At 47.5% G+C, this 13,840-nt stretch overlaps 2 protein-coding genes across 2 annotated transcripts in view; one reads left to right on the top strand and one right to left on the bottom strand.

Annotated features, from left to right (window-relative positions):
• Window positions 1–4,661: 4,661 nt before the first annotated feature.
• Window positions 4,662–6,815, top strand: LOC117536059. The gene is made up of 2 exons (XM_034200793.1): window positions 4,662–6,291; window positions 6,390–6,815. The coding sequence occupies exons 1-2, from the start codon at window positions 4,843–4,845 to the stop codon at window positions 6,813–6,815; spliced, it is 1,875 nt and encodes a 624-aa protein (XP_034056684.1). The 5' UTR covers window positions 4,662–4,842.
• Window positions 6,816–11,347: 4,532 nt separating this feature from the next.
• Window positions 11,348–13,840, bottom strand: part of LOC117536060 — a 2,759-nt gene continuing 266 nt past the window's right edge. The window contains exons 1-2 of the mRNA XM_034200794.1: window positions 12,220–13,840; window positions 11,348–12,121 (exon numbers count right to left, since the gene is read on the bottom strand). The exon at window positions 12,220–13,840 is cut by the window's right edge and continues 266 nt beyond it. Coding sequence (XP_034056685.1) covers window positions 12,032–12,121; window positions 12,220–13,668 — 1,539 coding nt within the window. The 5' untranslated portion in view covers window positions 13,669–13,840 and the 3' untranslated portion in view covers window positions 11,348–12,031. The remainder of the gene's footprint in view (window positions 12,122–12,219) is intronic.

Raw genomic sequence — 13,840 nt, forward strand, 5'->3', positions numbered from 1 at the left:
GTATTTAAACATTAAAGAATACTTTAGGTTACGGTCTTATTTTGAATAAGAAAAAAGCTTTGGGGGTATAAATATTAAGCCTGACAAAGTACTAATATATTGCTTTCCTGCAATGTTAACTACTGTATGTTTAAGCACTTATTTTAACTGATATTATACATATGTATTATGTAAGGAACATGTCTGTCTTATGGACATAGTTAAATGTAAATGTGATGTCAACTACCAATGCAAATTCCCTGCCAAGGGCAAGACAAATGTTACCAACTATGCCTACACACATGCAACCCTTGGGGGTTCTATTTTGTTGTTATTCAGTGTTACCAGGGGCACGAACTTCTGACCGGTGTTCCCTCTTGGTTTAGTCCGTGGGGGAGTGCTTAAGTGTGGGTACACATGTTCACCTGGTGCACAAGGTTATGGAGGTGGGGGTCTTGCTGGTGCTCAAGTGCCCATATACATCACCCCATGTTCCCATGACTGGTACCCTGCTAAAGAGACACTATTTCGGGGTAAACTGTATCCATGTTGACCCCTGGTTCTTCATCCTTATACCCTGGATGTATGTTGGTGTCCCTGGAAGAATGCAATGTGGAGTTCCAATGCAAATCGGCTTAAGTCCAGTCAGGGTCTGGACATGTTGCCATGACTGTTACCCTGCTAAAGAGACACTATTTCGGGGTAAACTGTATCCATGTTGACCCCTGGTTCTTGTTCCTTGTACCCTGGATGCATGTAGATGGGCCTGGAAGAATGCAATGTGGAGTTCCAATGCAAATCGGCTTAAGTCCAGTCAGGGTCTGGACATGTTGCCATGACTGTTACCCGCCTCAAGAGACACTATTTCGGGGTAAACTGTATCCATGTTGACCCCTGGTTCTTCATCCTTATACCCTGGATGCATGTAGATGGGCCTGGAATAATGCAATGTGGAGTTCCAATGCAAATCGGCTTAAGTCCAGTCAGGGTCTGGACATGTTGCCATGACTGTTACCCTGCTAAAGAGACACTATTTCGGGGTAAACTGTATCCATGTTGACCCCTGGTTCTTGTTCCTTGTACCCTGGATGCATGTAGATGGGCCTGGAAGAATGCAATGTGGAGTTCCAATGCAAATCGGCTTAAGTCCAGTCAGGGTCTGGACATGTTGCCATGACTGTTACCCTGCTAAAGAGACACTATTTCGGGGTAAACTGTATCCATGTTGACCCCTGGTTCTTGTTCCTTGTACCCTGGATGCATGTAGATGGACCTGGAAGAATGCAATGTGGAGTTCCAATGCAAATCGGCTTAAGTCCAGTCAGGGTCTGGACATGTTGCCATGACTGTTACCCGCCTTAAGAGACACTATTTCGGGGTAAACTGTATCCATGTTGACCCCTGGTTCTTCATCCTTATACCCTGGATGCATGTAGATGGGCCTGGAAGAATGCAATGTGGAGTTCCAATGCAAATCGGCTTAAGTCCAGTCAGGGTCTGGACATGTTGCCATGACTGTTACCCTGCTAAAGAGACACTATTTCGGGGTAAACTGTATCCATGTTGACCCCTGGTTCTTGTTCCTTGTACCCTGGATGCATGTAGATGGGCCTGGAAGAATGCAATGTGGAGTTCCAATGCAAATCGGCTTAAGTCCAGTCAGGGTCTGGACATGTTGCCATGACTGTTACCCTGCTAAGGAGACACTATTTCGGGGTAAACTGTATCCATGTTGACCCCTGGTTCTTGTTCCTTGTACCCTGGATGCATGTAGATGGGCCTGGAAGAATGCAATGTGGAGTTCCAATGCAAATCGGCTTAAGTCCAGTCAGGGTCTGGACATCTTCCCATGACTGTTACCCTGCTAAAGAGACACTATTTCGGGGTAAACTGTATCCATTTTGCCCCCTGGTTCTTGTTCCTTGTACCCTGGATGCATGTAGATGGGCCTGGAAGAATGCAATTTGGAGTTCCAATGCAAATCGGCTTAAGTCCAGTCAGGGTCTGGACATGTTGCCATGACTGTTACCCTGCTAAAGAGACACTATTTCGGGGTAAACTGTATCCATGTTGACCCCTGGTTCTTGTTCCTTGTACCCTGGATGCATGTAGATGGGCCTGGAAGAATGCAATGTGGAGTTCCAATGCAAATTGGCTTAAGTCCAGTCAGGGTCTGGACATGTTGCCATGACTGTTACCCTGCTAAAGAGACACTATTTCGGGGTAAACTGTATCCATGTTTCCCCCTGGTTCTTCATCCTTATACCCTGGATGTATGTTGGTGTCCCTGGAAGAATGCAATGTGGAGTTCCAATGAAAATCGGCTTAAGTCCAGTCAGGGTCTGGACATGTTGCCATGACTGTTACCCTGCTAAAGAGACACTATTTCGGGGTAAACTGTATCCATGTTGACCCCTGGTTCTTCATCCTTGTACCCTGGATGTATGTTGGTGTCCCTGGAATAATGCAATGTGGAGTTCCAATGAAAATTGGCTTAAGGCCAGTCAGGGTCTGGACATCTTCCCATGACTGTTACCCTGCTAAAGAGACACTATTTCGGGGTAAACTGTATCCATGTTGACCCCTGGTTCTTCATCCTTGTACCCTGGATGTATGTTGGTGTCCCTGGAAGAATGCAATGTGGAGTTCCAATGAAAATCGGCTTAAGTCCAGTCAGGGTCTGGACATCTTCCCATGACTGGTACCCGCCTTAAGAGACACTATTTCGGGGTAAACTGTATCCATGTTGACCCCTGGTTCTTCTCTCCTGGTGTCCATTTCATGTACATTTCCTCGTGTCCATTTCATGTACATTTCCTCGTGTCCGTTTCATGTACATTTCCTCGTGTCCATTTCATGTACATTTGATTGGGGGAGTCACATGTGGATGAAATGGACCCAATTCCCGGAGGTTCCGGGCCGAATTTGGGAGCTCATATGCGGCCTGCCGTGCACCCCCAACCGTGGAAAGCAAAAAAAAGTAAATAAAACGGTCAATTATATCTTAATTTAATCAAAAACTACGTTTTTTTTTCCACTGACCCGTTGCACTTTTCAACGTAGAGCGGAATTCAGACCTCCCCTCCTCCGTTAACAATTTTCATTCATCTTTTCCAAGCTACCTTCTGCACGAAATCGGAAACCCGGTTTTTGAGAGCACTTAGAAAAAAACGCCCTATTTCTCATGATGGGGAAATCATGGAGGAATGCGTCCGATGAGTGAGCACTTTGGATCGGATACAATTGTTGCCCGGAGGACCCCCAATCACGGTTCTTACAAAACTTTACGTTTTTGAACTGGCCTCTGGAGGAATGCAAGGGGAGTTTTGACGGAATAACGAGACACTATTTTCGGACACATTTTCACCATTTTAACCCCTTTCTCTGGTTCTTCCAAAAGTTAACTTTAACTTATTTTGCCTCTGGAGGAATGCAAGGGGAGTTGCCAGGGGACTCTACCTGCATTATGAGGCACTATTCCTGGACACATTTTCACCATTTTCACCCCTTTTCTGCGGTTCTTCCAAAAGTTAACTTTAACTTTTTCTGACTCTGGAGGAATGCAAGGGGAGTTGCCAGGGGACTCTACCTGCATTATGAGGCACTATTTCCGGACACATTTTCACCAACTTCACCCCTTTCTCTGGTTCTTCCAAAAGTTAACTTTAACTTTTTCTGACTCTGGAGGAATGCAAGGGGAGTTGCCAGGGGACTCTACCTGCATTATGAGGCACTATTTCCGGACACATTTTCACCAATTTCACCCCTTTCTCTGGTTCTTCCAAAAGTTAACTTTAACTTTTTCTGACTCTGGAGGAATGTAGGGTGAGTTGTCAGGGGACTCGACCCGCCTTAGGAGGCACTATTCCCGGATACATTTTATCCATTTTAACCCCTTTCTCTGGTTCTTCCAAAAGTTAACTTTAACTTTTTCTGACTCTGGAGGAATGCAAGGGGAGTTGCCAGGGGACTCTACCTGCATTATGAGGCACTATTTCCGGACACATGTTCACCAATTTCACCCCTTTCTCTGGTTCTTCCAAAAGTTAACTTTAACTTTTTCTGACTCTGGAGGAATGTAGGGTGAGTTGTCAGGGGACTCGACCCGCCTTAGGAGGCACTATTCCCGGATACATTTTATCCATTGTAACCCCTTTCTCTGGTTCTTCCAAAAGTTAACTTTAACTTTTTCTGACTCTGGAGGAATGCAAGGGGAGTTGCCAGGGGACTCTACCTGCATTATGAGGCACTATTTCCGGACACATTTTCACCAATTTCACCCCTTTCTCTGGTTCTTCCAAAAGTTAACTTTAACTTTTTCTGACTCTGGAGGAATGTAGGGTGAGTTGTCAGGGGACTCGACCCGCCTTAGGAGGCACTATTCCCGGATACATTTTATCCATTTTAACCTCTTTCTCTGGTTCTCTGGTTGCATCCGTCTCTGGATCATGGACGAATGCATCCGCTGCATGAGGACTTTGGATCGGATACAATTGTTGCCTGGATGACCCCCAATCATGGTTCTTACCAAACTTAACGTTTTGAACTGGTCTCCGGAAGAAAGTAAGGGGAGTTGCCAGGGGACTCGACCCGCCTTAGGAGGCACTATTTCACCCAGTTTTGGCTCCCGCCTTGCCTGGATGATAGGACCGATAGATGACAGGGATCTCTGCCCACCTAACGAGTGCCTAAATGGGACACCTTTCGCACGATGATGCAAATGGGTTATTTATTGAAAATAAACCGGAGAGATTTGACATGGGGTCTTTCTAGTTCGCTGAGTGCAACTTTCTTATTTTCACCTATCCTTCTTTGTCCCCCCCGGTTCTATACATTATACTGGTGACACTTCCCGGTACCGAAATGCTCAGGCATACAAAAATGATGGCGATCGGTTGTCCTATCTGTAATAGTCCCTACCGTGCCCTGAGCAAGCACCTGCTGAGGAACCATAGTGTGCGTAATTTAGTTGAAAGAAGAATTCTGCTGTTGTTGGCGAAAGGACGGATAAACATTAGGCTCCATCCCTGCATTATTGCAGGATGCGAGTACAACGGGACAAGGCTGGACCGCCACTTGTACAGAAACCATGTTGAGCTGTCCCGGCAGGAATTACATGTGGTTTTAACTAAACTAAACATGAAAGTGGCCACGAAGAAGCTTCATGAACTCAGTTTGACAAACCCCACAGTAGCAATGATTACCTCTTGGGATGTGGACACTGTGGGTGATGATGTCCTGTCACAACCTCCACCCTTGTCCCCAGTGATTACATGTGACAACCCGGACTGTAAGGAATGGAGGATGGATGCAAACAGAATGAAGGCTCAGAGGGACATATATGCTGCTGAGGTGAAATCCCTGCGCTGCATGCTGCAGCAGAGGATTAAACGTAACCGAAAGAGGATGAACCAGAGGGCCGAGGACCAAGAGCGGGTGTTTCTAAGGAAACTATCCCGAACAGAGTCAACACCAAAGAGGCTGTCCAAGTCCAAAGGTCCCTCCTGCAGGAAGTCCCCCATTGCCTCTCACACACCTGTATCCAGCTCCTCAGAACCTGCATCCATAGATACCGAGGCCTCGTCATCCTCCCCTCCCATACATTCCCCCTGGTTCAGCGGCAGGGGCCGGGGGAATCGAATGCGGGACATTACATTCCCACGCATCATGGAGAAGTATCTGCAAGGCTACCGGGACCATTATGAGGGCATCGATCCAACAGTGAGGCTCCAAGAAAACGCAGTCTCCAAAATAAGCAGAGTCAAATCATTCCTAAGCTTCATGGCACACGGTTTCAATCGCCTGTCTGACTGGCTCTTTTTGAGGGATCTGAAGAGGATACGTGGGTGGTCCCGGAGCCTGATAAAGTCAAGCCTACAGGTCACGACATCTGACTTCTATATCAAAAATATATCACACTTTCTCAAGTACATGAATGAAACACCATGCAAGGGGAGCAGGCTCAACCAGAATGACATGATTTTAATCACACGGGAAGTTGCTGCCATCCTGAAGTCCATGAGAAAGAAGGTGTTTATCCACCAGATGCAGGTGAAGCGGGACAAGATGGAAGGTCTGCCAAGCCATAAAGACATCATGGCATGTTTGACTGCGGCCAAAACTTGCATCCCTCAGCTCCTGGACGTGATGACCAGCAATCCGACTCACGCAACCCGGAGCCTGCTCTATGGGTACATGACCCTCAATTGGAGCTGCATTTATGGGCACCGTCCGGGGGTCTACTCCAACATGACCAACACGGAGGTCCTAAAGGCGGAGATAACTGGCACTGCCTTTGGCCACCTCATCCACGTGAGTGAGCTATTAAAACATGTGTTTATTCTGGCAGTGATACACATGTTGTGGATGATTGATACTTGTATTGACGCTCTCTAACTCTGTCATAACAGGTAAGCAACCATAAGACGGCCAACGCGTTCGGGGAAGCGCAGATGTACCTCACCATAGAAGAATTTGGATGGATGAAGAGGTGGCTGGAAATCAAGGGGACGCTGACCGGCACCAACAACCGCTACTTCCTCTGCATAGCGGGGAAGAACCCATCGAGGAACCTTGCCACCTTCCTGAGGTTGGCATGGGCTGATGTTGGACTAAAAGGTCCCATTAACTTCACCGACCTCCGCACAGTCCACGCCGATAATGCGAAGAGGTTTCAGGACATAAGCAACCGCCAAAGAGTGAGTGATTTCATGTGTCACAACACTGCAACTGCATACAAATGTTATGCCAAGAATCCTTCTTTGAAGGAGGCTGCGGACATACGAATCTCTTCACAGAGTCACTGCAAGCAGCGGCCGCAGCAGCATCAGGGGTGAGTGAAGACAATTTGGGGGACATTGACATCCACAGTGACCGTGACAGCTCTGGAGAGGAGCATAGCCCTACTCCCTACCAAGACTCCACCGATACCGAGACGTCAGATGAATTATACAAATACTTCAACGCTTGGAGAGCGGCGAAGAGGGAACAGTCAATGGCCGAACACAGTCCCTCAGACACGGGTGAAGAGAGGGTGCCAGCCTCTGCACCAACTTCACCCGATACGGACAATGTTGCCAGTGACCAACTTGTAAATATGCAATGTTTTGTTGTACTCAGTCCGCTTGTGCTGGATGAGTTAATAATGTTATAATGTTATAAAGTGTCAATGTATATATTTCTGTAAATAAAGTTTGTTAAAATTACTTAATTTGTCCTCTTTTTTATAACCCAATATGGGTGTTTCCCCATTAAGATCCCCAGGGGCACGAGGTTCTGGTGGTGTGCATGAAGGGGTTTAGTCCACGTGAGGAGTGCTCAAATGTGGGAGGATGTGTAAGGCAGCGGAGGGTAAAACAAGTTAAAGTGTGAACCTCCAGCAGGGCAGGTGGTGCTGCTGTGAATAAGGCCGACTATGGAGTCCGATGGGCGGACTGTAAAGCACCGCAAAATACACCCCCTGATAGGTAACCAGGGCCATGAGAACATCCTCCACAGGAGGGTGGGTGGTGCTGTGAATAAGGCCGACTATGGAGTCCGATGGGCAAACTGTAAAGCACCGCAAAATACACCCCCTGATAGGTAACCAGGGCCATGAGAACATCCTCCACAGGAGGGTGCGTGCTGCTGTGAATAAGTCCGACTATGGAGTCCGATGGGCGGACTGTAAAGCACCGCAAAATACACCCCCTTATAGGTTACCAGGGCCATGAGAACATCCATATTAGGAGGGTGGGTGCTGCTGCTGTGAATAAGTCCGACTATGGAGTCCGATGGGCGGACTGTAAAGCACCGCAAAATAGACCCCCTTATAGGTTACCAGGGCCATGAGAACATCCTCCATAGGAGGGTGGGTGCTGCTGCTGTGAATAAGTCCGACTATGGTGTCCGATGGGCGGACTGTAAAGCACCGCAAAATAGACCCCCTTATAGGTTACCAGGGCCATGAGAACATCCTCCATAGGAGGGTGGGTGCTGCTGCTGTGAATAAGTCCGACTATGGTGTCCGATGGGCGGACTGTAAAGCACCGCAAAATAGACCCTCATAGGTTACCAGGGCCATGAGAACATCCTCCACAGGAGGGTGGGTGCTGCTGCTGTGAATAAGTCCGACTATGGTGTCCGATGGGCGGACTGTAAAGCACCGCAAAATAGACCCCCTTATAGGTTACCAGGGGCACGAGTTTCTTGAGGGTGTAATCATCTGGGTTTAGTCCGTGGGGGAGTGCTTAAGTTCGGGGGCCCGGGGTCCCAAGGTGCGCGAGGTTATGGAAGTACGCATGTCAGGTAGATATGCTGGAGGTCTGTAGTCCATGTTTTGGGTCTCTGTGAGCGGCCAAAGTGAGGTGGTTTTCCCGGTGTATGTCATGGAAGTCTGAGATAGCCTGTTTGCCCATGTCAAATCTTATTATGAGGCACTATTTTGGGATACATTTTATCCATTTTAACCCCTTTCTCTGGTTCTTCCAAAAGTTAACTTTAACTTATTTAGCCTCTGGAGGAATGCAAGGGGAGTTGCCAGGGGACTCTACCTGCATTATGAGGCACTATTTTGGGATACATTTTATCCATTTTAACCCCTTTCTCTGGTTCTTCCAAAAGTTCACTTATACTTATTTAGCCTGTGGAGGAATGCAAGGGTAGTTATCAGGGGAGTCTACCTGCATTATGATGCACTATTCCCGGGTACATTTTATCCATTTTAACCCCTTTCTCTGGTTCTTCCAAAAGTGAACTTTAACTTATTTAGACTGTGGAGGAATGCAAGGGTAGTTATCATGGGACTCTACCTGCATTATGAGGCACTATTTTGGGATACATTTTATCCATTTTATCCATTCTGTACATTTGGCTTACCGCGACTGGTAGTTAATGTCGCTACGGGGGACGCGTATATCCCTAAGGTATGTAAGGGATAATGTGCTGCGACGCGGTCATTATGATAATCAAAATCAAAAAGCTCCTCAAAAACACTATCGAAGCAGTTCCTGCCGTTGTTACGTTAGTTCAAACGGTAACAACTGTCATAGTCTGCTCCATCATTCACCAGTAGTTTTCCATTCACCTGTCTCACCTGTTTTTCACACCCACTCGTTAGCTCACTCTCTTTCTCTTCTGCACCCATTAGCTTCTGCCAGTATTTAAACCCGCACCTTTCACACACTCTTTGCCAGATTGTACTTTGCCTCATGCTTGTCTTTCCCGCGTTTGAAACTAGATTGCCTACCCGGTTCCAACCCTGCCTGTACTCGATCTGCCTGCTCTGCCTGTTCCCTGATCCTGCCTGTCCCTCGACTATCCTGTCTGGCCTGTTATTCGACCCTGCCTGTATCTACGCTGACCTTTGGCTTACTCCCTGACTCTCTTTCTGTCCCTGACTCACCTTCTGCCCGCTGTCCTCCGGTGCGTTAAACTGCTCGGTTGGTATTCCTCAGATCCAGTGGAATCTCCAATAAAGTTTATTACCAATTATCCTTGGTTTCTTGAGTGCTGCATTTGGGTTCTCCTTAAGATTGTGACAACAACGGACTATTTTTCTTAGCGGATGCATGTCAATTTAAATCAATACATACAACTATTTTTTAAATCAATAAAATCATTTTCTAAATCCATAAAAGCATTTCAATTAATATTGGGAGTCATGACGTTACTTTGTTGAGAATGTGGCCATGTAATAAGCGGGATAATGTGCAGCGACTTGATCATTATGGGGAAAAGACCACCGACAGGCTGATCAGGAGCCCGACGTGAAGCGGAGGGATCTAGATCAGCCTCACATTATCCCTTACATACCTTAGGGATATACGCGTCTCCCGTAGCGACATTAACTACCAGTCGCGGTAAGCCAAATGTACAGAATGGATAAAATGTACCCGGGAATAGTGCCTCATAATGCAGGTAGACTCCCCTGATAACTACCCTTGCATTCCTCCACAGGCTAAATAAGTATAAGTGAACTTTTGGAAGAACCAGAGAAAGGGGTTAAAATGGATAAAATGTATCCCAAAATAGTGCATCATAATGCAGGTAGACTCCCCTGATAACTACCCTTGCATTCCTCCACAGGCTAAATAAGTATAAGTGAACTTTTGGAAGAACCAGAGAAAGGGGTTAAAATGGATAAAATGTATCCCAAAATAGTGCATCATAATGCAGGTAGACTCCCCTGGCAACTCCCCTTGCATTCCTCCAGAGGCTAAATAAGTTAAAGTTCACTTTTGGAAGAACCAGAGAAAGGGGTTAAAATGGATAAAATGTATCCCAAAATAGTGCCTCATAATAAGATTTGACATGGGCAAACAGGCTATTTCAGACTTCCATGACATACACCGGGAAAACCACCTCACTTTGGCCGCTCACAGAGACCCAAAACACGGACTACAGACCTCCAGCATATCTACCTGACATGCGTACTTCCATAACCTCGCGCACCTTGGGACCCCGGGCCCCCGAACTTAAGCACTCCCCCACGGACTAAACCCAGATGATTAAACCCTCAAGAAACTCGTGCCCCTGGTAACCTATAAGGGGGTCTATTTTGCGGTGCTTTACAGTCCGCCCATCGGACACCATAGTCGGACTTATTCACAGCAGCAGCACCCACCCTCCTATGGAGGATGTTCTCATGGCCCTGGTAACCTATAAGGGGGTCTATTTTGCGGTGCTTTACAGTCCGCCCATCGGACACCATAGTCGGACTTAATCACAGCAGCACCCACCCTCCTATGGAGGATGTTCTCATGGCCCTGGTAACCTATAAGGGGGTCTATTTTGCGGTGCTTTACAGTCCGCCCATCGGACACCATAGTCGGACTTATTCACAGCAGCACCACCCACCCTCCTGTGGAGGATGTTCTCATGGCCCTGGTAATCTATAAGGGGGTCTATTTTGCGGTGCTTTACAGTCCGCCCATCGGACACCATAGTCGGACTTATTCACAGCAGCACCACCCACCCTCCTGTGGAGGATGTTCTCATGGCCCTGGTGATCTATAAGGGGGTCTATTTTGCGGTGCTTTACAGTCCGCCCATCGGACACCATAGTCGGACTTATTCACAGCAGCACCACCCACCCTCCTGTGGAGGATGTTCTCATGGCCCTGGTAATCTATAAGGGGGTCTATTTTGCGGTGCTTTACAGTCCGCCCATCGGACTCCATAGACGGACTTATTCACAGCAGCACCACCTGCCCTGCTGGAGGTTCACACTTTAACTTATTTTACCCTCCGCTGCCTTACACATCCTCCCACATTTGAGCACTCCTCACGTGGACTAAACCCCTTCATGCACACCACCAGAACCTCGTGCCCCTGGGGACCTTAATGGGGAATCACCCATATTGGGTTATAAAAAAGAGGACAAATTAAGTAATTTTAACAAACTTTATTTACAGAAATATATACATTGACACTTTATAACATTATAACATTGTTAACTCATCCAGCACAAGCGGACTGAGTACAACAAAACATTGCCTATTTACAAGTTGATCACTGGCAACATTGTCCGTATCGGGTGAAGTTGGTGCAGAGGCTGGCACCCTATCTTCATCCGTGTCTGAGGGACTGTGTTCGGCCATTGACTGTTCCCTCTTCACCGCTCTCCAGGCGTTGAAGTCTTTGTATAATTCATCTGACGTCTCGGTATCGGTGGAGTCTTGGTAGGGAGTAGGGCTATGCTCATCTCCAGAGCTGTCACTGTGGATGTCAATGTCCCCCAAATTGTCTTCACTCACCCCTGATGCTGCTGCGGCCGCTGCTTGCAGTGACTCTGTGAAGAGCATTCGTATGTCCGCAGCCTCCTTCAAAGAAGGATTCTTGGCATAAAATTTGTCTGCAGTTGCAGTGTTGTGACACATGAAATCACTCACTCTTTGGCGGTTGCTTTTGTCCTGAAACCTCTTCGCATTATCGGCGTGGACTGTGCGGAGGTCGGTGAAGTTAATGGGACCTTTTAGTCCAACATCAGCCCATGCTAACCTCAGGAAGGTGGCAAGGTTCCTCGATGGGTTCTTCCCCGCTATGCAGAGGAAGTAGCGGTTGTTGGTGCCGGTCAGCGTCCCCTTGATTTCCATCCAAATTCTTCTATGGTGAGATACATCTGCGCTTCCCCGAACGTGTTGGCCGTCTTGTGGTTGCTTACCTGTTATGACAGAGTTAGAGAGCGTCAATACAAGTATCAATCATCCACAACATGTGTATCACTGCCAGAATAAACACATGTTTTAATAGCTCACTCACGTGGATGAGGTGGCCAAAGGCAGTGCCAGTTATCTCCGCCTTTAGGACCTCCGTGTTGGTCATGTTGGAGTAGACCCCCGGACGGTGCCCATAAATGCAGCTCCAATTGAGGGTCATGTACCCATAGAGCAGGCTCCGGGTTGCGTGAGTCGGGTTGCTGGTCATCACGTCCAGGAGCTGAGGGATGCGAGTTTTGGCCGCAGTCAAACATGCCATGATGTCTTTATGGCTTGGCAGACCTTCCATCTTGTCCCGCTTCACCTGCATCTGGTGGATAAACACCTTCTTTCTCATGGACTTCAGGATGGCAGAAACTTCCCGTGTGATTAAAATCATGTCATTCTGGTTGAGCCTGCTCCCCTTGCATGGTGTTTCATTCATGTACTTGAGAAAGTGTGATATATTTTTGATATAGAAGTCAGATGTCGTGACCTGTAGGCTTGACTTTATCAGGCTCCGGGACCACCCACGTATCCTCTTCAGATCCCTCAAAAAGAGCCAGTCAGACAGGCGATTGAAACCGTGTGCCATGAAGCTTAGGAATGATTTGACTCTGCTTATTTTGGAGACTGCGTTTTCTTGGAGCCTCACTGTTGGATCGATGCCCTCATAATGGTCCCGGTAGCCTTGCAGATACTTCTCCATGATGCGTGGGAATGTAATGTCCCGCATTCGATTCCCCCGGCCCCTGCCGCTGAACCAGGGGGAATGTATGGGAGGGGAGGATGACGAGGCCTCGGTATCTATGGATGCAGGTTCTGAGGAGCTGGATACAGGTGTGTGAGAGGCAATGGGGGACTTCCTGCAGGAGGGACCTTTGGACTTGGACAGCCTCTTTGGTGTTGACTCTGTTCGGGATCGTTTCCTTAGAAACACCCGCTCTTGGTCCTCGGCCCTCTGGTTCATCCTCTTTCGGTTACGTTGAATCCTCTGCTGCAGCATGCAGCGCAGGGATTTCACCTCAGCAGCATATATGTCCCTCTGAGCCTTCATTATGTTTGCATCCATCCTCCATTCCTTACAGTCCGGGTTGTCACATGTAATCACTGGGGACAAGGGTGGAGGTTGTGCCAGGACATCATCACCCACAGTGTCAACATCCCAAGAGGTAATCATTGCTACTCTGGGGTTTGTCAAACTGAGTTCACGAAGCTTCTTTGTGGCCACTTTCATTTTTAGTTTAGTTAAAACCACATGTAATTCCTGCCGGGACAGCTCAACATGGTTTCTGTACAAGTGGCGGTCCAGCCTTGTCCCGTTGTACTCGCATCCTGCAATAATGCAGGGATGGAGCCTAATGTTTATACGTCCTTTCGCCAACAACAGCAGAATTCTTCTTTCCACTAAATTACGCACATTATGGTTCCTCAGCAGGTGCTTGCTCAGGGCACGGTAGGGACTATTACAGATAGGACAACCGATCGCCATCATTTTTGTATGCCTGAGCATTTCGGTACCGGGAAGTGTCACCAGTATAATGTATAGAACCAGGGGGGACAAAGAAGGATAGGTGAAAATAAGAAAGTTGCACTCAGCGAACTAGAAAGACCCCATGTCAAATCTCTCCGGTTTATTTTCAATAAATAACTCATTTGCATCATCGTGCGAAAGGTGTCCCATT

Source organism: Gymnodraco acuticeps, unplaced genomic scaffold (assembly GCF_902827175.1).
Source record: "Gymnodraco acuticeps unplaced genomic scaffold, fGymAcu1.1, whole genome shotgun sequence".
Lineage (NCBI taxonomy): Eukaryota > Metazoa > Chordata > Actinopteri > Perciformes > Bathydraconidae > Gymnodraco > Gymnodraco acuticeps.